This window comes from Hyperolius riggenbachi, chromosome 2 (genome assembly GCF_040937935.1).
Source record: "Hyperolius riggenbachi isolate aHypRig1 chromosome 2, aHypRig1.pri, whole genome shotgun sequence".
Taxonomy (NCBI): domain Eukaryota; kingdom Metazoa; phylum Chordata; class Amphibia; order Anura; family Hyperoliidae; genus Hyperolius; species Hyperolius riggenbachi.
In genome coordinates this window covers 72,220,499-72,244,926 of record NC_090647.1, presented here as the reverse complement: position 1 = coordinate 72,244,926, position 24,428 = coordinate 72,220,499, and the positions used below count along the sequence as shown (strand labels likewise).

The 24,428-nt window shown below is 47.1% G+C and overlaps 1 protein-coding gene across 1 annotated transcript in view; it reads right to left on the bottom strand.

Annotated features, from left to right (window-relative positions):
• The window catches only part of LOC137547474 (uncharacterized), a 29,307-nt gene extending 5,389 nt beyond the window's left edge, over positions 1-23,918 (bottom strand). Inside the window, exon 1 of the mRNA XM_068271072.1 lies at positions 23,786-23,918. Coding sequence (XP_068127173.1) covers positions 23,786-23,918 — 133 coding nt within the window. The remainder of the gene's footprint in view (positions 1-23,785) is intronic.
• Positions 23,919-24,428: the final 510 nt, after the last annotated feature.

Below are 24,428 nucleotides of genomic sequence, written 5' to 3'. Positions count from 1 at the left end.
AAAGTGGACCTGAACTCTTGCACAGGACAGAAAGAAAACATATAGAAATGCCCCCTGTATGTACTTAGAGAGTTTAGCCGGTCTAATGCCCCTCATCTGTGCCTAAGCACAAGTTGTAATTTGATCACTCCGTTGTGTCAGCTGACTGCCACGGCAGAGAGCTCATTTGTAAACACAGGTTTACAATATGTCTGCTTCCATGAAAGCAAGAAGTACACACGCTGCAGATTTATTGCAGGATTTGTATCAGCTGTAGCAAAGAAATGTTTTTCTTTACAGGTTATTATGCTGTTGCTTATCTTTCAGAGCTGAAATGAAGTTCTGAGTTAGGTCTGCTTTCAGCAAAACCAGATGCCTGGCTATTCTGCTGATCCTCTGTCATAGACCCTGAGCAAGCATATGCAGATCAGGTGTTATTGACATTATTGTCAGATCTGACAATATTAGCCGATGCTTGTTTCTGGTGTGATTCAGACACCACTGCAGCCAAATAGATCACCAGGGCTGTCAGGCAACTGGTATTGTTTAAATGAAAATAAACATGGCAGCCTCCATATTCCTCTCACTACAGTTGTCCTTTAAAAGAAATCTCCACATTTTGTTTTCAAATAAACAGTCAACTACTTAATGGCTAGGATTAATATCACAATATTTGTAATTTCATATCTTGGTTCGGATCACACAAACATTTAGCCCCTCTGATCATTCACCAGGCAACCTAGGCTGGTGCCTAGTGGGCGACCGCTGTTAGAACAGAGTAAAAGATTTGGAGCCGGCGCCACCATAAGTCATAATAGGAATTGCGGCTATAGCTGCGCTTAGTGAGTAATTTGAGCGCCGTCAAAAGACGGAGCTCAAATTACTTTTAAAATACTGTCATTTGGCGCCAGCAATAGCTGGAAGCCGAATTGTATAATTCCCCCACTATCCATGGCGGCCTGGAGGGGGAATAGTAATCAACACCGCCGGGACTTGTGCAGAACAAGGTGAGCCATATATCGGCTTTATCCTGCCCCCAAATCTCCAACGGCTATTTCATGGGTATCCCTCCTAGGCTAAATTGCACCCGGGGTGAGGGTGTAAAAATTGCACCCCTTCCCCCCACCCCCGTGCACTCGGGGACCCTTACTCTTTAGGGACAGTCACTCAGCCATAGGTCCCAAGTAGATCTGCATACTTACTAGCAGCCGCTCATCCAGGAGGAAGCAGGGAAAAGGAGAAAACACAGGCAAAGAGAGCCCGGAAAGTCGACTCCTCCATGGGCGGCGCACTGACAGCCTGCAGTACCGCTACAGGACATCAGGTGTCATCACACGGTGGTGACGTGATGATGACTTGACGTCTGACGCAGGCACCCTAGGAGTAGTGTTGGGCGAACAGTGTTCGCCACTGTTCGGGTTCTGCAGAACATCACCCTGTTCGGGTGATGTTCGGGTTCGGCCGAACACCTTATGGTGTTCGGCCAAACTGTTCGGCCATATGGCCGAACTAAGAGCGCATGGCCGAACGTTACCCGAACGTTCGGCTAGCGCTGTGATTGGCCGAACGGGTCACGTGTAGTGTTGGGCGAACATCTAGATGTTCGGGTTCGGGCCGAACATGGCCGCGATGTTCGGGTGTTCGAGCCGAACTCCGAACATAATGGAAGTCAATGGGGACCCGAACTTTCGTGCTTTGTAAAGCCTCCTTATATGCTACATACCCCAAATTTACAGGGTATATGCACCTTGGGAGTGGGTACAAGAGGAAAAAAAATTTAGCAAAAAGAGCTTATAGTTTTTGAGAAAATCGATTTTAAAGTCTCAAAGGGAAAACTGTCTTTTAAATGCGGGAAATGTCTGTTTTCTTTGCACAGGTAACATGCTTTTTGTCGGCATGCAGTCATAAATGTAATACATATAAGAGGTTCCAGGAAAAGGGACCGGTAACGCTAACCCAGCAGCAGCACACGTGATGGAACAGGAGGAGGGTGGCGCAGGAGGAGAAGGCCACGCTTTGAGACACAACAACCCAGGCCTTGCATGAGGACAAGAAGCGTGCGGATAGCAATTTGCGTTTTGTCGCCATGCAGTCATAAATGTAATACAGATGAGAGGTTCAATAAACAGGGACCGGAAACGCTAACCCATCACAGATGTTCATTGTTCATGTTACTTGGTTGGGGTCCGGGAGTGTTGCGTAGTCGTTTCCAATCCAGGATTGATTCATTTTAATTTGAGTCAGACGGTCTGCATTTTCTGTGGAGAGGCGGATACGCCGATCTGTGACAATGCCTCCGGCAGCACTGTAACAGCGTTCCGACATAACGCTGGCTGCCGGGCAAGCCAGCACCTCTATTGCGTACATTGCCAGTTTGTGCCAGGTGTCTAGCTTCGATACCCAATAGTTGAAGGATGCAGATGGATTGTTCAACACAGCTATGCCATCTGACATGTAGTCCTTGACCATCTTCTCCAGGCGATCGGTGTTGGAGGTGGATCTGCACGCTTGCTGTTCTGTGTGCTGCTGCATGGGTGTCAGAAAATTTTCCCACTCCAAGGACACTGCCGATACCATTCCCTTTTGGGCACTAGCTGCGGCTTGTGTTGTTTGCTGCCCTCCTGGTCGTCCTGGGTTTGCGGAAGTCAGTCTGTCGGCGTACAACTGGCTAGAGGAGGGGGAGGATGTCAATCTCCTCTTTAAAGTCTCCACAAGGGCCTGCTGGTATTCTTCCATTTTGACCTGTCGGACTCTTTCTTCAAGCAGTTTTGGAACATTGTGTTTGTACCGTGGATCCAGAAGGGTATAAACCCAGTAATTGGTGTTGTCCAGAATGCGCACAATGCGTGGGTCGCGTTCAATGCAGTCCTAGGCCGAAGAGGTCATAGCCTAGGGTCACAAAAACCTGTTTATTTGGGCTATTTCAATGGTAGTGATGGTGACGTACATAAATCTCAGCCATGGCCGTTAGCAACGTCTGAATTTCACGAAATGTCTCATGCAGGTAGAAGACATATTGTTAGACTTGGATTCCAAAGATGGGGTCCCTACATCTCTGCAAACCAGAGTTACAGGGGTCCAAAATTGGTAAAATCCCCCATAGGCTTTCATTGGGCCTCCTATTTACAGTTCCAAAATCTCACATCTTTTCAAAGGGCAATTGATCAACAGTGGCAAATTTTCTAGCATTGTAGGGACCCTTAAGGGGGAACATGACTGGTGAGTTTCGGGCCCCTAGGCTAAAGAGGTCATAGCCTAGGGTCACAAAAACCTGTTTATTTGGGTTATTTCAATGGTAGTGATGGTGACGTACATAAATCTCAGCCATGGCCGTTAGCAACGTCTGAATTTCACGAAATGTCTCATGCAGGTAGAAGACATATTGTTAGACTTGGATTCCAAAGATGGGGTCACTACATCTCTGCAAATTAGAGTTACAGGGGTCCAAAATTGGTAAAATCCCCCATAGACTTTCATTGCCTCCCTATTTCACTTTCCAAAATCTCACATCTTTTCAAAGGGCAATGGCTCAGCAGTACCAAATTTTCTAGCATTGTAGGGACCCTTAGGGGGAACATGACTGGTGAGTTTCGGGCCCCTAGGCCAAAGAGGTCATAGCCTAGGGTCACAAAAACCTGTTTATTTGGGCTATTTCAATGGTAGTGATGGTGACGTACATAAATCTCAGCTATGGCCGTTAGCAACGTCTGAATTTCACGAAATGTCTCATGCAGGTAGAAGACATATTGTTAGACTTGGATTCCAAAGATGGGGTCCCTACATCTCTGCAAACCAGAGTTACAGGGGTCCAAAATTGGTAAAATCCCCCATAGACTTTCATTGCCTCCCTATTTCACTTTCCAAAATCTCACATCTTTTCAAAGGGCAATGGCTCAGCAGTACCAAATTTTCTAGCATTGTAGGGACCCTTAGGGGGAACATGACTGGTGAGTTTCGGGCCCCTAGGCCAAAGAGGTCATAGCCTAGGGTCACAAAAACCTGTTTATTTGGGCTATTTCAATGGTAGTGATGGTGACGTACATAAATCTCAGCTATGGCCGTTAGCAACATCTGAATTTCACGAAATGTCTCATGCAGGTAGAAGACATATTGTTAGACTTGGATTCCAAAGATGGGGTCCCTACATCTCTGCAAACCAGAGTTACAGGGGTCCAAAATTGGTAAAATCCCCCATAGACTTTCATTGCCTCCCTATTTCACTTTCCAAAATCTCACATCTTTTCAAAGGGCAATGGCTCAGCAGTACCAAATTTTCTAGCATTGTAGGGACCCTTAGGGGGAACATGACTGGTGAGTTTCGGGCCCCTAGGCCAAAGAGGTCATAGCCTAGGGTCACAAAAACCTGTTTATTTGGGCTATTTCAATGGTAGTGATGGTGACGTACATAAATCTCAGCTATGGCCGTTAGCAACGTCTGAATTTCACGAAATGTCTCATGCAGGTAGAAGACATATTGTTAGACTTGGATTCCAAAGATGGGGTCCCTACATCTCTGCAAACCAGAGTTACAGGGGTCCAAAATTGGTAAAATCCCCCATAGACTTTCATTGCCTCCCTATTTCACTTTCCAAAATCTCACATCTTTTCAAAGGGCAATGGCTCAGCAGTACCAAATTTTCTAGCATTGTAGGGACCCTTAGGGGGAACATGACTGGTGAGTTTCGGGCCCCTAGGCCAAAGAGGTCATAGCCTAGGGTCACAAAAACCTGTTTATTTGGGCTATTTCAATGGTAGTGATGGTGACGTACATAAATCTCAGCTATGGCCGTTAGCAACGTCTGAATTTCACGAAATGTCTCATGCAGGTAGAAGACATATTGTTAGACTTGGATTCCAAAGATGGGGTCCCTACATCTCTGCAAACCAGAGTTACAGGGGTCCAACATTGGTAAAATCCCCCATAGACTTTCATTGCCTCCCTATTTCACTTTCCAAAATCTCACATCTTTTCAAAGGGCAATGGCTCAGCAGTACCAAATTTTCTAGCATTGTAGGGACCCTTAGGGGGAACATGACTGGTGAGTTTCGGGCCCCTAGGCCAAAGAGGTCATAGCCTAGGGTCACAAAAACCTGTTTATTTGGGCTATTTCAATGGTAGTGATGGTGACGTACATAAATCTCAGCTATGGCCGTTAGCAACGTCTGAATTTCACGAAATGTCTCATGCAGGTAGAAGACATATTGTTAGACTTGGATTCCAAAGATGGGGTCCCTACATCTCTGCAAACCAGAGTTATAGGGGTCCAAAATTGGTAAAATCCCCCATAGACTTTCATTGCCTCCCTATTTCACTTTCCAAAATCTCACATCTTTTCAAAGGGCAATGGCTCAGCAGTACCAAATTTTCTAGCATTGTAGGGACCCTTAGGGGGATCATGACTGGTGAGTTTTGCCACTGCTGACCCATTGCCCTTTGAAATGGTGTGAGATTTTGGAACGGTAAATAGTAGGCCCAATGAAAGCCTATGGGGGATTTTACCAATTTTGGACCCCTGTAACTCTGGTTTGCAGAGATGTAGGGACCCCATCTTTGGAATCCAAGTCTAACAATATGTCTTCTACCTGCATGAGACATTTCGTGAAATTCAGACGTTGCTAACGGCCATAGCTGAGATTTATGTACGTCACCATCACTACCATTGAAATAGCCCAAATAAACAGGTTTTTGTGACCCTAGGCTATGACCTCTTTGGCCTAGGGGCCCGAAACTCACCAGTCATGTTCCCCCTAAGGGTCCCTACAATGCTAGAAAATTTGGTACTGCTGAGCCATTGCCCTTTGAAAAGATGTGAGATTTTGGAAAGTGAAATAGGGAGGCAATGAAAGTCTATAGGGGATTTTACCAATTTTGGACCCCTGTAACTCTAGTTTGCAGAGATGTAGGGACCCCATCTTTGGAATCCAAGTCTAACAATATGTCTTCTACCTGCATGAGACATTTCGTGAAATTCAGACGTTGCTAACGGCCATAGCTGAGATTTATGTACGTCACCATCACTACCATTGAAATAGCCCAAATAAACAGGTTTTTGTGACCCTAGGCTATGACCTCTTTGGCCTAGGGGCCCGAAACTCACCAGTCATGTTCCCCCTAAGGGTCCCTACAATGCTAGAAAATTTGGTACTGCTGAGCCATTGCCCTTTGAAAAGATGTGAGATTTTGGAAAGTGAAATAGGGAGGCAATGAAAGTCTATAGGGGATTTTACCAATTTTGGACCCCTGTAACTCTGGTTTGCAAAGATGTAGGGACCCCATCTTTGGAATCCAAGTCTAACAATATGTCTTCTACCTGCATGAGACATTTCGTGAAATTCAGACGTTGCTAACGGCCATGGCTGAGATTTATGTACGTCACCATCACTACCATTGAAATAGCCCAAATAAACAGGTTTTTGTGACCCTAGGCTATGACCTCTTCGGCCTAGGACTGCATTGAACGCGACCCAGGCATTGTGCGCATTCTGGACAACACCAATTACTGGGTTTATACCCTTCTGGATCCACGGTACAAACACAATGTTCCAAAACTGCTTGAAGAAAGAGTCCGACAGGTCAAAATGGAAGAATACCAGCAGGCCCTTGTGGAGACTTTAAAGAGGAGATTGACATCCTCCCCCTCCTCTAGCCAGTTGTACGCCGACAGACTGACTTCCGCAAACCCAGGACGACCAGGAGGGCAGCAAACAACACAAGCCGCAGCTAGTGCCCAAAAGGGAATGGTATCGGCAGTGTCCTTGGAGTGGGAAAATTTTCTGACACCCATGCAGCAGCACACAGAACAGCAAGCGTGCAGATCCACCTCCAACACCGATCGCCTGGAGAAGATGGTCAAGGACTACATGTCAGATGGCATAGCTGTGTTGAACAATCCATCTGCACCCTTCAACTATTGGGTATCGAAGCTAGACACCTGGCACAAACTAGCAATGTACGCAATAGAGGTGCTGGCTTGCCCGGCAGCCAGCGTTATGTCGGAACGCTGTTTTAGTGCTGCCGGAGGCATCGTCACAGATCGGCGTATCCGCCTCTCCACAGAAAATGCAGACCGTCTGACTCAAATTAAAATGAATCAATCCTGGATTGGAAACGACTACGCAACACTCCCGGACCCCAACCAAGTAACATGAACAATGAACATCTGTGATGGGTTAGCGTTTCCGGTCCCTGTTTATTGAACCTCTCATCTGTATTACATTTATGACTGCATGGCGACAAAACGCAAATTGCTATCTGCACGCTTCTTGTCCTCATGCAAGGCCTGGGTTGTTGTGTCTCAAAGCGTGGCCTTCTCCTCCTGCGCCACCCTCCTCCTGTTCCATCACGTGTGCTGCTGCTGGGTTAGCGTTACCGGTCCCTTTTCCTGGAACCTCTTATATGTATTACATTTATGACTGCATGCCGACAAAAAGCATGTTACCTGTGCAAAGAAAACAGACATTTCACGCATTTAAAAGACAGTTTTCCCTTTGAAACTTTAAAATCGATTTTCTCAAAAACTATAAGCTCTTTTTGCTAAAAAATTTTTTCCTCTTGTACCCACTCCCAAGGTGCACATACCCTGTAAATTTGGGGTATGTAGCATGTAAGGAGGCTTTACAAAGCACAAAAGTTCGGGTCCCCATTGACTTCCATTATGTTCGGAGTTCGGCTCGAACACCCGAACATCGCGGCCATGTTCGGCCTGTTCGGCCCGAACCCGAACATCTAGGTGTTCGCCCAACACTACCTAGGAGGAGTGAAGGAAGGTGATTGTGCTGGTAATCTTCTTCCTTTCGGCTGCACCGCGTGTTACTAGCTCCCTAGCGATTATGTCCTTCTGCCTGTGCCCCCCCTTCTTCTATTTGCTGGTCTTGGCCAGGGCGGTTGCCAAGCCTGCACTGCCAAAGAAACGGCGCTGTGCCTAGTGGGTGACAAGGGGCCCAGCAGCCACCTTCTCTAGTCTGACGTCTCCACTTCAGCTTACCAAAAAGAGCACAAGGGGGCCCCAAATCTACTACCTTGCCTAGGGCCACATTACATCTGAATTCATCTCTGCTGTACTGCCATCCCGACAAAGCCTGCTAACTTGAAAGGGTCCATGCTGCTATCAGTCACTTGATTAGTGCAGGTGTAAAATAATTACCATATCCTCCAGCTATTTTCAGGTGATTACCCATGGAGGTAGAGATAATTCCTGGGCTGTCTGTACACAGGATACAGACTCCAGTCTAGAAGACAGAAAGAAGCAGTTTCAGCTTACAGTCAGTGTTTTGAATGTATGGTTGGCTACAGATTGTAAAGAAAGTGTACTTTTTTAAGTACATTCAATTGCAAAAAAAAAAAAAAGAACCAAAACATTTATTTGGCACAAATAAGTTTTTAAAGAGACTCTGAAGCGAACAAAAATTGCTACTTTCACCTGCTAGTTTGCTTCACAAGTCTCATTAGATGTAAACCGCCGCATCCCCGCCGCAAAACAAGTGCTTCAGACCCCCCAAATCCCGGGGCAAACATCCACAACCAACTTGGTCATGGATTGTGCTGCCCTGAGAGGCAGAGCTTTCTGCTGTAGCTCTGCCTCTCATCCGTGTGGATCTCCGCCTCTCCCCCGCCCCTCTCTGTGAGGGGAAAAGTGAGAGGGGCGGGAGAAGCGGCAAACCGCGGCGATTGACATCAGTAGAGGCAGAGCTGCAGCTGAAAGCTCTGCCTCTTTCAGGAAGCGCCGTCCAGATTGCCCCCCGGGATTTGGGGGGTCTAAAGCCCTCGTTTTGTGGCGAGGATGCAGCGGTTTACATCTAATGAGAGTACTGAAGCGAACTAGCAGGTAAAAGTAGCAATTTTTGTTTGCTTCAGTCTCTCTTTAACTGATGGCAAAATATCACTTCAAAAATAACCACCAAAGTCAAATGGCATCGCATTCCCGCCGCAAAACAAGCGCTTCAGACCCCCCAAAACCCGGGGCAAACATCCACAACCAACTTGGTCATGGATTGTGCTGCCCTGAGAGGCAGAGCTTTCTGCTGTAGCTCTGCCTCTCCTCCGTGTGGATCTCCGCCTCTCCCCCGCCCCTCTCTGTGAGGGGAAAAGTGAGAGGGGCGGGAGAAGCGGCGATCCGCTACGATTGACATCAGTAGAGGCAGAGCTGCAGCTGAAAGCTCTGCCTCTTTCAGGAAGCGCCGGCCAGATTGCCCCCCGGGATTTGGGGGGTCTAAAGCCAAAGTCAAATGGCATCGCTCCATACATAGTCAATGACTATGGTTGCTACTACAGTACATACAAATATATACAAAGAGGTGCCCTCTAGTGGTTACATGCCTGTTTATAAAATGTCATAATAAATATGTTTAGCTAAAATAAAAGAAAGGAAAACAAGAAAATCACATAAATGTAAAAATAATTTTTTTTCAGACCAAAATAATTGCATGGCTTGTGATGTATTTCCCCTAGAGAAGCTATATGCATTAAATGTTCATTGATGACAGACTTATTTCCTTACAAAAAAAGTAAATAAATAAATAAATAAAAAATAGTAGCATTTTATATTAAAATGTCCTTTATTATAAACTTACTATAAATGAGCTCTGGATTTGGCTAAACTGGATAGTGTAAGGCCTCATTCACACCTAAAATCGAAAATGCAAACGTTTTGATGGGTTTTTTCCCCTATCGGCGCTCCACTGCGCGCTGCATTTCTGGTAAAAGCGCTTTTCTTCCAGAGCGGCTTTGTAATTCACTTCCTGAAAAAGTGAGCTCTTTGACCTGGAAAATAATAAATACAATGGCCTCAATTCTGGTAGCTCTGTGAGGTAAATATTTTTTGTAGGTAACATACCTCATGAGGTATTTTCCTCTTTTTCTAGCAATTCTGCATAAAGTGAGGTAAAACATGAGGTATTTCAGCAGTAAGCATGCAGTAAATAAATGATAGTAGTCTTTAATTGTCTTCCATAAGTTAGGGTAGTCTTTGGAAGATAGTTTTTTTTTTTTTTTTTTGAGGGAAGGTGTATTTGATTATGCAGCAACCTATGAAAGGTATATTTATAGGCATACCTTATAACAAAAATCCTGTAAATATTTGGAGTTTTATTTCTACTATTCTTTTCTATTACACAGCCTGAATAGGAATGAAACTAAAACAGCAATAGGAACTCCTCTAAAAACTGAAAAATGCATACAAATTGACTTTACCTTCAGGTACAGGCAGGTCTTAAACTGATCGGTAAATTATGTGCTAATATGCCCCCAAATTTCCATGAGAATAGCTATTTTCTGTAAATTACCTCATGAAATACCTGCTAATTTACCTCATGAGGTAAAACATGACTAAAACCTACCAGAATTGCTAAATGTCATTACCTCATGAGGTAAATTACCTCACATGAGGTAATTTGTTTGATAACCCTACCAGAATTAGGGCCATTGTATTTATTCTTAAAAACGCTCACACAATTGATGCACAAAGCGATTTTGTGAGCATTTGCGTTTTTCCTATACCTTCCATTGAGGCAAAATAGCCTCACAAATGGTACAGGCACCGTTTTGCTGAGCGGATCGGAAACAAATTGCTCAGCTGTGAACTCTCTCATAGGGAATCATTGCACAAGCAATTTTGAAAATCGCCTGCGCTTGAAAAAAGGGCAAAAACACCCTTAGTGTAAATGAGCCCTAAAGGATTAAGAGGAACTGTAGTGAAAATAACATAATAAATAAAATTGCTTATTTTTTTTTTCAAAATATTTATTTATAGATTATTAAGTCAGTGTTTGCTCATTGTAAAATCTTTCCTCTCCCTGATTTACCTTCTGAAATGTTGGTGCTGGTGACATCTGCCAGGTGATCTGTAAGAAATGTTCATTACTTAGAGTTCTATGCACGGAGGGAGATACTGCTTGGTTAGCAGCTGTAAAAAGCTGTTATTTCCCACAATGCAACAAGGTTCACAGATAGCAAACTTTCAGGACCTTGGTGGGAGGGGTTGTGGAAGGGGTTTCACGAAAATATTAACCATACAGACCCCCCTGATGATATATTTTCGAGAAAAGGTAAATATTTCTTGTGGGAAAGGGGGTATAGCCTACTGATTGGAATGAACTTCAATTCTTGGTTAAAGTTCCTTTTTAAAGGATACCCGAGGTGACATGTGACATGGTGAGATAGACATGTGGATGTACAGTGCCTAGCACACAAATAACTATGCTGTGTTCCTTTTTTCCTTTCGCTGTCTGAATGTAAGGGATTGCGGAGATGCCGCTGCATCAGAGAGTGGCATGGCGGCTATCTCCGCGTCTCAGCCGGCGGTTTCCGCCGCGCGGATACATGATGGAATTATGCTTGAGATTGTGGGAATGAGGAGGAAGCCGCCGCAGCGCCGAGTGGCATGGCGGCTGTCTCCACGTCTCAGCCAGCGGCTTTTGTCGCATGGTTGCATGGTGGAACTTTGCCTGCTCCTTCAGTCGCACATAGACTGAGGTCTACGCGCGCGCACAGACAGGATCTTTATGCAAGCAGAAGGGGAGTCAGCTGATCAGCCGGTCAGCTGACTCCAGCACTGATCCTGATTGGCTGAGTGACTGGGGCGGTGCTTAGGAGCGCTCCCAGTATATATAGAACAGGCCTGTCAGTTGTTCCTCGTCTGCTGTTGCATATGCTACGTGTTAGCACTCAGACCCATAGTCAGATCCGACAGTGTGCTAGAACCAGCAGGAGCTGGGGATCCACACTTAGCCAGATTCTGTCAGTGCGCGTAATTACGCACCGTAATTTACCGTTATTTTACGCGTAAGTGCTACGCGTAATTTACGTCTTACGCGTAAGTATGTACGCGTAAGCCGTAAAGCGGTATTGTAATTACGCCGCCTACCGTAATAGCGTAGGTATGCGTAATTTTACGGCGAATTACGCGTAATTTTACGCGTAATTTCGTAGGCACAACTCCCCTTCTCTAAGAGTAGCCAATCAGTTATCAAGTTTGTTTGGGAGCTACATCCTAAGCAACCAATAGTATCTTCTCCCGCCCTTCAGTATATAAGCTGTCAGCCATGATCTGTGTTCTTTGTGGGTTGCTTTCACTTTCTGAGGAGAAGGAGTGAGACAGAGAGTGATACAGTTTTACACATCCATATTAAGTGCAATTCTATTGCATTTTCTTAGATCTTTGATCTGTGTGATTGTAAGCCTGTGTTAGGAAGTTGATTATTGTAGTTAGGGCTTTGTTTAGGGTTAGAATTCTGTTGTTTAGTGTTAGAGGCAGGGAAAACTGATTATAGGGCTTGTGATTTTACAGTGAAAGCGTGTAGATTGTAGAGACAAGAGAGGGCCTGTGATATGTAATAGAGTGAAATCAGTTAGATTCAGGGATCGTGTGCTGAGAGTGAATTGTATTTGTTTTTTTTGTTTTTTTTTATCATTTTAATTATTTGATTTGATTGAATTTTATTTTCATTTTTTTTGTGGGGGGATTTATTTCAAGTGCGTTGTCCAAAAGCAATTGATATATAATTTGGACTAGCTCTCCAGTCCTCTCCTCCCTCATTACATTGAAATTTTAATTTGATTTATTTTTATTTTATTTTATACGTTTATCATTTGTCACTTTCCCCTACATTTCAATAAAACAATAACGTTTGGCACTTGCTGAACATATTCCCTACAATGTCTGGCAGAGGTGGAGCAGGCCGTGCCCGTGGCCGAGGAATTGAACCCACTGCAAAAAGATGTTTGTTTGACACCTTGACAGGCAGTGATCAAGAACCAGCAACCCAAAAAGTACATCCCTATTTCACAGCAGGAAGGGGACGCTCTGCACCAAGCAGGGGATGCACTGTACCCGGCAGGGGTCAGTCCAAAACTGGCAGGGGACAGTCAGTTGGTAGTGGACAATCAGTGCGAGGTAGTGGCCAATCCTCAACAGGCACAGTGAGGAGTGAAGATGTAACTCCAAAAAAAGTCTACAACCTTACGCGCGATTCTATGATGATGAAGGGCCCACGACGCCCCATTAGGGAGAGCCAGGCTGCTGATATTGTGGAGTTTGTGACGAGAGATAGCGGTTCTCAGTCCCCCAATCTTCAGGCCCTGGAGAGTAGCAGCAGTACCAGCAGGGGAGGACTGGCCCAGGGGGACGGGGGGCAATTGCCCCCCGGGCTGCCCGAATCTTAAGTAATTAGGGCTGGCCGCTGCTATACGCAGCGGCCGCAGACATACCACAGGTGACAGGTTCGCAGTGGGGATCGCAACCTCGCGCGATATTTCCCGGCAAGTTGAAGTATCCAATCAAAGAAGGGGCTGAGGCGGCCGGCCGTGGTGTGCCCTTGTGCGTGGCTGCGCCTGCGGTGGATGTGAGCGGCACAAGGACACAAATAGCTTAGGTCCTCTCCGGCCAGGTGGGTTGAAACTGCTTGACTCCGCACCCCCCCTGGAGCCATTGCCGCCCGCAACGTGCTGCTGTCATCGGAGTGAGCTGTCTCACTCTTCAGCTTTCTGTGCTGGGGGGGGCTGGGGGCCTGGAGCTGTGGCTACGAGTGGCTGGCTGGAGGAGTCGGACACAGTCCTCCCCTGTGCTGCTGTGCCTGAGGTGTCGTCGGAGTGAGCTGTCTCACTCTTCAGCTTTCTGGGCTGGGGGGGCTGGGGGCCTGGAGCTGTGGCTACGAGTGGCTGGCTGGAGGAGTCGGACACAGTCCTTCCCTGTGCTGCTGTGCCTGAGGTGTCGTCGGAGTGAGCTGTCTCACTCTTCAGCTTTCTGTGCTGGGGGGGCTGGGGGCCTGGAGCTGTGGCTACGAGTGGCTGGCTGGCTGGAGGAGTCGGACACAGTCCTCCCCTGTGCTGCTGTGCCTGAGGTGTCGTCGGAGTGAGCTGTCTCACTCTTCAGCTTTCTGTGCTGGGGGGGCTGGGGGCCTGGAGCTGCGGCTACGAGTGGCTGGCTGGCTGTCCTGGCTGGAGGAGTCGGACACTCTTGGGGCTGGGAGTTGGAGATGCCACCTATAGCTGCTTGCTGCTGTGGAGGAGGAGGAGGTGTAGGACTGAGGAGACAGGAGGATAGAGGAGGTCGGGTCCAGGTTGCCAGAGGAGAAGGTGTTTTTTATAAATTTTGTTTCTGTACTTCTTCTTCCTTCTTGTCACTGAGTTACTCACACTTTGCTGCCTGCCTGCTACTGCTGTCAAATTCAATTCTCTGCCCAGGCCAGTGCCCTCTGAGTTTTTTTTTGTGTGATAATCATCCCCATTCTGACCCTGGCCTGAGGGGAAATGTTTTTTCTTCTTGTGGTGTGATTGGCGGCAGGGGAGGGGGGAGGCAGGCAGTTAGGCACTGTCAAACAGGTAGTTGGAGGGGGGGGGAGTAGGTGTCAGACAAGTAGTTTGTATGGTGGGTGGGCAGGAGTGGGGTTAGGCATCACCAGGTAGGTAGGTTTGTGTGTGTGTGTGTGTGTGTGTGTGGGGGGGGGGGGGTTGTTTAAAGGAGTTATCAGGCATTTTTAATGAAATAAATGCTACTTACCCGGGGCTTCCTCCAGCCCCACGCTCCCAGCATGTCCCTCGCCGCAGCTCTGCAGTCAGCCATTCGCTGCCGCTGCCTCCCAGTCCTTGGCGATAGCACCAGTCCGACCTGGATGTCGGCCTGTACTGCGCCTGTGCGAGCAGCACTGTCAATCACCGCCACTTGGACCGGAGTGTACTGCGCAGGCGCAGTAGTTCTGCGTCTGCAAAGTACGCTCTGGTCCATGTGGCGGTGATTGACAGCGCCGCTTGCACAGGCGCAGTTGGCCTGACGTCATCGCCGGGGGCTGGGAGGCAGCGGCAGTGAACAGCTGACTGCAGAGCTGCGGCAAGGGACATGCTGGGAGCTTGGGGCTGGACGAGCCCTGGGTAAGTAGCACTTATTTTCATTAAAAAAAAAAAAAGCCTGATAACTCCTTTAAGGTTAGGCATCAGACACAGACAGGTAGATTGTGCGGAGAAATGGGGTTAGGCATCAGGTACATAGTGTGTGTGTGTGTGTGTGTGTGTGTGGCTGGGGCTGTTAGTCATCACAATTTGAAGATTTGCACACAAGAAAGATATGGCTTTGGGCTGGGGATGCCGTGAAACGGGCCTCTAGTTTGTGTTGTCCCCCCAGGCCAAAAGGTCCCAGTCCTCCCCTGAGTACCAGCAGCACACCCATGCCTGCTCAAAGATCTGCCACCAACATCCAAAATGAGCCTTCACTTCCATATACTGCACATATTGCAGACCTTGTGGACAAAGCTCTTTCGCAGTCCGACATAAACCTAGAGTCTGATGCCCAGAATTTTTTTAATGAACCTCAGAATGTTATCGATGAGGGATTGGCGGGTGATGATCATGATGACAACTTGTACCATGCCCGCGATCAGTCTCAGTCCTCAATGGGAGAACATAACATCCAGGATGAGGGCTCTTCCAACCTTCTTTCTCCCAATTATCCTGATGATGATGAGCTGGGTTCTTATAAGGGATGTAGTGACGATGATCTGGATAGGGACTATGACCCGCCTGAACATCATGATGATGCCAGCTCAGATGAATCAGAGCCGCAGAGGCTGCATCAGCATACCGTGAGACCTAGTGGAAGCAGTGGCTCCTCTGGTAGGCTTTTTCAAACGAGGCAGCAGCCACAGGCTGAGCCTGCATCTGAAAGCACCCTCTCCCAAATTGTTGTGCCTGAGACTGAAAAAACAGTTAAAAAATCATCTAAGAAAGCCCCAGTTTGGAAGTACTTTACCGTTGATGAATCTGATCCCCACATTGTCATATGCAACATTTGTGGTCATAAAGTGCGTTTAGGGAAGGACTTGTCAAGAGCGGGCACAGGTGGTCCACTCTCCCACATAAAAAAGCATAAGAGAGAAAATCAGCTTGTTCAGGAAGCAATGGGTAAAATACCCCGCACAGTGCCCCATCCTTCTTCCCATTCAGGTTCTGACATCGGCACCCCTTCCCCCTGCCTTCACTCCGCAACACAGTCTGGCAGTAGAGGCCACATGTCAGCTACCTCAATTGCACGTTTCTCGTCAGTGGCTCACAGCACCCAGCCCTTAATTACTGAGTCGATAAGGTCGACAAAGCCACTGCCTTCCCATCACAGCAGGATCCGGAGGTTGAATGGGCTGCTGTCACAGGCTATGGTCCAGCAGTTATTGCCCTACAGTCTTGTAGAGGAGGGTACAGCCATTCGCGAGCTGCTGAGGTTTGGCATACCAGAATGGCGGATCCCCAGCCGCCATTATTTTGCTAGGACAGCAATACCTGATCTGTATCGCCACACTGTGGATAATGTGACCCTGTCCCTTGACTATTCTGTAGGCAACAGGGTACATCTCACGACGGATTGCTGGACCAGCAGTCATGGCCAGGGACGTTATATGTCCTTTACGGCACATTGGGTCACCCTCCAATGTCAACAGGAGGGTTCCAGTCCTGGGGCGGCCAATGAGCTGGTTGCGCCGCCCCGTGGTGTCAAGGGGAACAGTTCCACACTTGCCTCTAGTCATGTCGCAACCGCTACAGCTGAGGCCCCCAGTAAGCGTGCCCGTGGGACTGGCCACAGCAGAGTGGTACATCGACGCTGTCAGGCGGTTCTGGGTTTAGTCAGCGTTGAGCAGCAGAGACTTACTGCACCAAATGTCCTGGCCATTATCAACGGACAGGTGCAGAAGTGGCTGACCCCAAGAAGACTCCAGGCTGGTCATGTTGTATGTGACAACGCAGCAAATCTGATTGCCGCCCTGAATCAGGGCAACATCCCCCATGTGCCATGTTTTGCCCACATACTCAACCTGGTGGTGCAGCGCTTTTTACGCACCTACCCAGGTTTGAGTGATGTGGTGCAGCATGCAAGAAGAGTTGTATCGAAGTTACGTTATTCTTCAAATGCCAAAGATTCGCTGTCTAAATTGCAGGAGAAACATGGCCTGCCCCCCCATAGGCTCATTGCAGACAGTGCAACACGGTGGAACTCCACACTTCGCATGCTGAATAGGTTGTGCGAGCAGAAAAAGGCGGTTGCAGAGTACCTCCGAGGAGGACATGGCACCCAGGGCGCACCTGCCCGATTCACCCAGGAAGAGTGGCGGCTGATGTATCAAGTCTGCCGTGTCTTGTCCCCATTCGATCAGGCTACAACATTCGTAAGTGGGGCACAAGTCTGTATCAGCGAAGTGATCCCTCTCGTGTACATGCTGGACGAGAGTCTGAGTAGCCTGATGGCAGCTGGGGAGGATGCGCTTGATGAGCTTGAACATCAAAGCTTGCTCCAAGCCACCCAGACTCAGGCACATGAGGAGGAGGAGGAGGAGGAGGAGCTTACTTTCACGCGGGACTTACTTGAGGTGCCTGACCATTGTGAGGAGGGAGAGCAGGCCAGTGCGGCATCTGTGGTTCATGGGTGGGTAGACATTGGAAGGCAGGACGAGCAGCAGCAGCAGTCAGAGGATTTTGATGTGTTGAGCAGACCGGATGATTTGGAGGCGCAGGCTCATCTCTTCCTTATGGCTGTTCATATGTTGAAATGCTTACGCAGAGATCCCCGGATCCAAAACATTAAGGAGAGGGATGACTACTGGTTGGCCGCCCTTTTAGACCCTCGATGCAAGGGGAAACTGGGTCAGTTCATTCCAGCAAGCCGGCAGGAGGAGAGGATGCGTGAGCTGCAGCAGGCCCTAATACGTCATGTGCAGGAGGCCTTTCCACAGTCTGAGATCACAGCTATCCCCACTCATCGCACCCAGCAAGTAGCTGAGCCTAGCAGACCCATTCTTCCTGGAGACCTTTTTGGAGCAATGAGAAACTTTTACTTCTCTGAGCGTCCAACAATAACAACAAGAACAGTAGAAGGAAGTTTTCACCAGCGGGTGAGCCGCATGGTCAGTGATTACATGAGGTCACTTGGTGCATCTGACAGTATGCGCACAGAGGACCCTATGGAATTTTGGTCCGCCAGACTGGAAACCTGTCCCGAGCTGGCGCAGTATGCGCTTCAACTTCTGGCATGCCCGGCTTCCAGCGTCATTTCTGAGCGTGCATTCAGTGCGGCAGGTGGGGTGGTTACTGAAAAGCGATCCTGTTTGTCTACAGATTCAGTGAACAGACTGACCTTCTTAAAAATGAATCAGTCCTGGATTGATGGTGAATACTCAGCCCCTGCCCTCAGAGACAGAAACTGAATGAGATCGCTTTCAACTCCCTCTGATATACCTATGTGTCTATAAGATAACATTAAATATTTAATGTTCAGTTGTGTTCCCAACATTATTGTGCACTGCACAATTTGATTCAAAGGTACAGCAGTCTTCCCACTTTTATGGAGCTCTATGGTTAAAACCCCCCCCCCCCCCCCCCAAAAAAAAAAAAACCTTTTATTGATATCGTTGCTCACACCGTTACAGTGCACTGCACAATTTCATTTTTTTCTGCTCCTGCTGCAAAAGTATTTCAGTGTTCCTACCCTCATGGAGCACTGCTATGTCCTGCTATGTTTACTGTTGTCCCTGATGTTGCTGCTGTTTTGTTTATTGGTCTTCCACCTTTCCGGTGACTTTGCCTACTACCTGCCACCAAAATGTCTTGGGCTGACTGAGGGTGATGGTCAACTTACTATATGACTGAGCCGCTGCTCCTCTCAGGGCCACAAGCTAGGACTTTGCCTACTACCTGCCACCAAAATGGCTTGGGCTTACTGAGGGTGATGGTCAACTTACTATATGACTGAGCCGCTGCTCCTCTCAGGGCCACAAGCTAGGACTTTGCCTACTACCTGCCACCAAAATGGCTTGGGCTTACTGAGGGTGATGGTCAACTTACTATATGACTGAGCCGCTGCTCCTCTCAGGGCCACAAGCTAGGACTTTACCTACTACCTGCCACCAAAATGGCTTGGGCTTACTGAGGGTGATGGTCAACTTACTATATGACTGAGCCGCTGCTCCTCTCAGGGCCACAAGCTAGGACTTTGCCTACTACCTGCCACCAAAATGGCTTGGGCTTACTGAGGGTGATGGTCAACTTACTATATGACTGAGCCGCTGCTCCTCTCAGGGCCACAAGCTAGGACTTTGCCTACTACCTGCACCAAAATGTCTTGGGCTTACTGAGGGTGATGGTCAACTTACTATATGACTGAGCCGCTGCTCCTCTCAGGGCCACAAGCTAGGACTTTGCCTACTACCTGCCACCAAAATGTCTTGGGCTTACTGAGGGTGATGGTCAACTTACTATATGACTGAGCCACTGCTCCTCTCAGGGCCACAAGCTAGGACTTTGCCTACTACCTGCCACCAAAAGGGCTTGGGCTTACTGAGGGTGATGGTCAACTTACTATATGACTGAGCCACTGCTCCTCTCAGGGCCACAAGCTAGGACTTTGCCTACTACCTGCCACCAAAAGGGCTTGGGCTTACTGAGGGTGATGGTCAACTTACTATATGACTGAGCCTCTGCTCCTCTCAGGGCCACAAGCTAGGACTTTGCCTACTACCTGCCACCAAAATGGCTTGGGCTTACTGAGGGTGATGGTCAACTTACTATATGACTGAGCCGCTGCTCCTCTCAGGGCCACAAGCTAGGACTTTGCCTACTACCTGCCACCAAAATGGCTTCTGCTGATGTAAAAAAAAAATCACCTTTTCTTGTTCAGTTTCTTGGTGTCCCCAACGTTAGGGTGCATCGCACTTTTTAAAATAATTTACCACCTTCTTTTAATTATAGATAGCTGTGTTCCCACTGTCAGGGAGCACTCCTCAAAAAAAAAAAAAAAAAAAAAATCACCGGTTCCTGTTCAATTTGTTTGGGTGTCCCCACCGTTAGGGTACTCCACACTTTTTATTAGAATTTACCACCTTCTTTTGATTATAGATAGCAGTGTTCCCACTGTCAGGGAGCACTCCTCAAAAAAAAAAAAAAAAAAATACTCACCTGTTCCTGTTTAATATGTTTGGGTGTCCCCACCGTTAGGGTACTCCACACTTTTTATTAGAATTTACCACCTTCTTTAGATTATAGATAGCAGTGTTCCCACTGTCAGGGAGCACTCCCAAAAAAAATAAAATAAACTGAAACAGAATTTCTGGGGGGAGGGTGAAAGGGGTTCAGGTCTGGTTACCTATGATTTACAGGGGGGAGGGTGGAAGGGGTTCAGGTCTGGTTACCTATGAATTTCTGGGGGGAGGGTGGAAGGGGTTCAGGTCTGGTTACCTATGAATTTCTGGGGGGAGGGTGGAAGGGGTTCAGGTCTGGTTACCTATGATTTACAGGGGGGAGGGTGGAAGGGGTTCAGGTCTGGTTACCTATGATTTACTGGGGGGAGGGTGGAAGGGGTTCAGGTCTGGTTACCTATGAATTTCTGGGGGGAGGGTGGAAGGGGTTCAGGTCTAGTTACCTATGAATTTCTGGGGGGAGGGTGGAAGGGGTTCTGGTCTGGTTACCTATGATTTACAGGGGGGAGGGTGGAAGGGGTTCAGGTCTGGTTACCTATGAATTTCTGGGGGGAGGGTGGAAGGGGTTCAGGTCTGGTTACCTATGATTTTCAGGGGGGAGGGTGGAAGGGGTTCAGGTCTGGTTACCTATGAATTTCTGGGGGGAGGGTGGAAGGGGTTCAGGTCTGGTTACCTATGAATTTCTGGGGGGAGGGTGGAAGGGGTTCAGGTCTGGTTACCTATGATTTACAGGGGGGAGGGTGGAAGGGGTTCAGGTCTGGTTACCTATGAATTTCTGGGGGGAGGGTGGAAGGGGTTCAGGTCTGGTTAACTATGATTTACAGGGGGGAGGGTGGAAGGGGTTCAGGTCTGGTTACCTATGAATTTCTGGGGGGAGGGTGGAAGGGGTTCAGGTCTGGTTACCTATGATTTACAGGGGGGAGGGTGGAAGGGGTTCAGGTCTGGTTACCTATGAATTTCTGGGGGGAGGGTGGAAGGGGTTCAGGTCTGGTTACCTATGATTTACAGGGGGGAGGGTGGAAGGGGTTCAGGTCTGGTTACCTATGAATTTCTGGGGGGAGGGTGGAAGGGGTTCAGGTCTGGTTACCTATGAATTTCTGGGGGGAGGGTGGAAGGGGTTCAGGTCTGGTTACCTATGAATTTCTGGGGGGAGGGTGGAAGGGGTTCAGGTCTGGTTACCTATGATTTTCAGGGGGGAGGGTGGAAGGGGTTCAGGTCTGGTTACCTATGAATTTCTGGGGGGAAGGGGAGAGGTCTGGCTACCTATGAACTACTGGGGGGAGCAATAAATTATTGCTACATATATTGTTCATACATGTTTTTTTTTTTAATTTTTTTTACACTGGTGCTTTGTCTCGGACATTGTTGATTTAAAAAAATGTTGGGATTGCATCACAAGCAATGTAACACCTACAACTAAGGGCCCGTTCAGAACACAAATGCGGATGGCCATGCGTGCGGAACAAAACGCGTACGAACGCACGCCATACGTGTTTGTGTGCGTTGCGTGGCTGATCCCATCACTGAAAAGCAAATGGGACAGCCGCGCGTTTTCACAAAATCTGCATGCAGCATGCGTTCCCGGACCGCACAGGTCCGGAACGCATGCAGTGTGAACATCAGACAGTGAACTCTATGCACTGTATGATGTCGTGCGTGTTGGCCTCCCGCACGTGTTTCCAAAACGCGGCTGGAAACGCGTGCAATCTGAACGGGCCCTAAATAAGCGATAAAATATGTTTCAGAAATGCATTGTTCTAACAATGTCACTGCATTTCTGTTGCAATTATTTAGTCCACTCCAACGCATTGTGTCAGTATGAGAGATAATATAACCAAAAAACAGAAACGTATACTGTTTTAAATCAAAAAAAATATTTATTTTTTTGTTTTGCAAGGTGCAAATTTTTTTTCTTTTTTCAAAAAATAAAAACATTTTTTAAGGTAAATAGCTGTTTGCAGCTACATGTGCTGTGTATATAAACATTATATAACAAAAAACAACAGTTTGCTTTCTTAAAACAGAAATAATTTGCGATGATTCAGGTTGGAGTGAGCTTGAGATGTCTCCCAGTGCATCACTGCTGAATATATGCAAATTATTCATTGTCACCCTTAGGAGATAAACACACCTCTAGAACCGCTGGAATGCAATGATGTGTCAGCATGTTAATTTGTACAGAGCCAGAATAATCCAACATGCATACATACTGTTTCAGATTGTTTGATCCTCAGTGCATGGCATGGATTAATTTGGCTCTATGGAGTAGGGTATGGTAGGTAGGAGCTGCAGTATAGATTAGGTAGGTAGGTGCAGCAGTATACATTAGGTAGGTAGGTGCTGCAGTACAGCTACCATAGGTAGGTGCTGCAGTATACAGTGGTGTGAAAAACTATTTGCCCCCTTCCTGATTTCTTATTATTTTGCATGTTTGTCACATTTAAATGGTTCTGCTCATCAAAAACCGTTAACTATTAGGTCAGTGTTCATGAGTCCACCATAAGAAAGAGACTGGGCAAAAATGGCCTGCATGGCAGATATCCAAGGAGCAAACCACTGTTAAGCAAAAAGAACATTAGGGCTCGTCTCAATTTTGCTAAAAAAACATCTCAATGATTGTCAAGACTTTTGGGAAAATACCTTGTGGACCGACGAGACAAAAGTTGAACTTTTTGGAAGCTGGGTGTCCCTTTACATCTGGCGTAGAAGTAACACAGCATTTAAGTAAAATAACATCATACCAACAGTGAAATATGGTGGTAGTAGTGTGATGGTCTGGGGTTGTTTTGCTGCTTCAGGACCTGGAAGGCTTGCTGTTCTAGATGGAACCATGAATTCTACTGTCTACCAAAAAATCATGAAGGAGAATGTCCGGCCATCTGTTTGTCAACTCAAGCTGAAGCGATCTTGGGTGCTGCAGCAGGACATGACCCAAAACACACCATCAAATCCACCTCTGAATGGCTGAAGAAAAACATAATGAAGACTTTGGAGTTGCCTAGTCAAAGTCCTGACCTGAATCCTATTGAGATGTTGTGGCATGACCCTAAAAAGGCGGTTCATGCTAGTAAACCCTCAAATAAAGCTGAATTACAACAATTCTGCAAAGATGAGTGGGCCAAAATTCCTCCAGAGCGCTGTAAAAGACTCGTTGCAAGTTATCGCAAACGCTTGATTGCAGTTATTGCTGCTAAGGGTGGCACAACCAGCTATTAGGTTCAGGGGGCAATTTCTTTTTCACACAGGGCCATGTAGGTTTTGAGTTTTTTTTCTCAATAAATCATAAAAACCATCATTTTAAACTGCATTTTGTGTTCAATTATGTTATCTTTGACTAATAGTTAACGGTTTTCAATTAGCAGAAACATTTAAGTGTGACAAACATGCAAAAGAATAAGAAATCAGGAAGGGGGCAAATAGTTTTTCACACTACTGTAGATTAGGTAGGTAGGTTCTGCAGTAAAGATTAGGTAGGTAGGTGCTGCAGTATAGATTAGGCAGGTAGGTAGGTAGTTGCTGCAGTACAGCTACCGTAGGTAGGTGCTGCAGTATAGATAAGGTAGATAGGTAGGTGCTGCAGTATAGATTAGGTAGATAGGTAGGTGCTGCAGTATAGATTAGGTAGGTAGGTAGGCACTGCAGTATAGATTAGGTAGGTAGGTTGGTAGGTGCTGCAGTATAGATTAGGCAGGTAGGTAGGTAGTTGCTGCAGTACAGCTACCGTAGGTACAAATTAACCAGCAAGCTCATGGTGAACCACAACTCATTAGAGTGTGTCAGGGGCTACAATGGTCCAACAAAAATACCCCCCCCCCCCACCCCCACAAAAAAAACCACAAAAAAAATAATAGTTAGGCATCACGCCTGCCCCCGGTGCCTATTAAATTGGCAATAAGCTCGTCCTGCTTGGCCGATTTTTCGCGCAGCTCCAGGACCTGCTGCTTCAGGATACGGAAGTCCCGGACCGGCACTCCTCTCTGATGCCGCCTCACCATTGCCTTCAGCCTCCTATGGTCCCTCCTCAATTTTAGGTGAGTAGACAGTGGAACTGTGGAAAGAATAGGGAAAATCGGTTACCCTGATTGTAAAATGTATAATCATTGTATCAAGGAAAAAAAAAAATTAATGTAAAGCTTATACAACAACATTTAGGGCCCTGTTCCACCATAGAAGTGATGCTAAGGCGGCCACCTCGCCGCATCAGTTCCGCATCTCCCAATGCAGAAGTGATTAGAGGAGATGGGACGCAGATGCAGCCCTGCGAGAATATGAAGCATGCTGCAGATTATTGGATCAGTGTACACCGCTCCGCATAACCTGAACGCAATACAAACTATACCACTGCCGTGCAATGGTTTCAGGACACCCGTGGTGTGCCGCATCGTAACGCATGTAATGGAAATGTACCTCGACGAAGTCTCTACAGTGTAAAGCTTGCAGGCTTCTATTCGTTTAAGTTAGCCAATAAATGGTATCATCCTGATCAGGGGTGTAGTCCTTGAAAA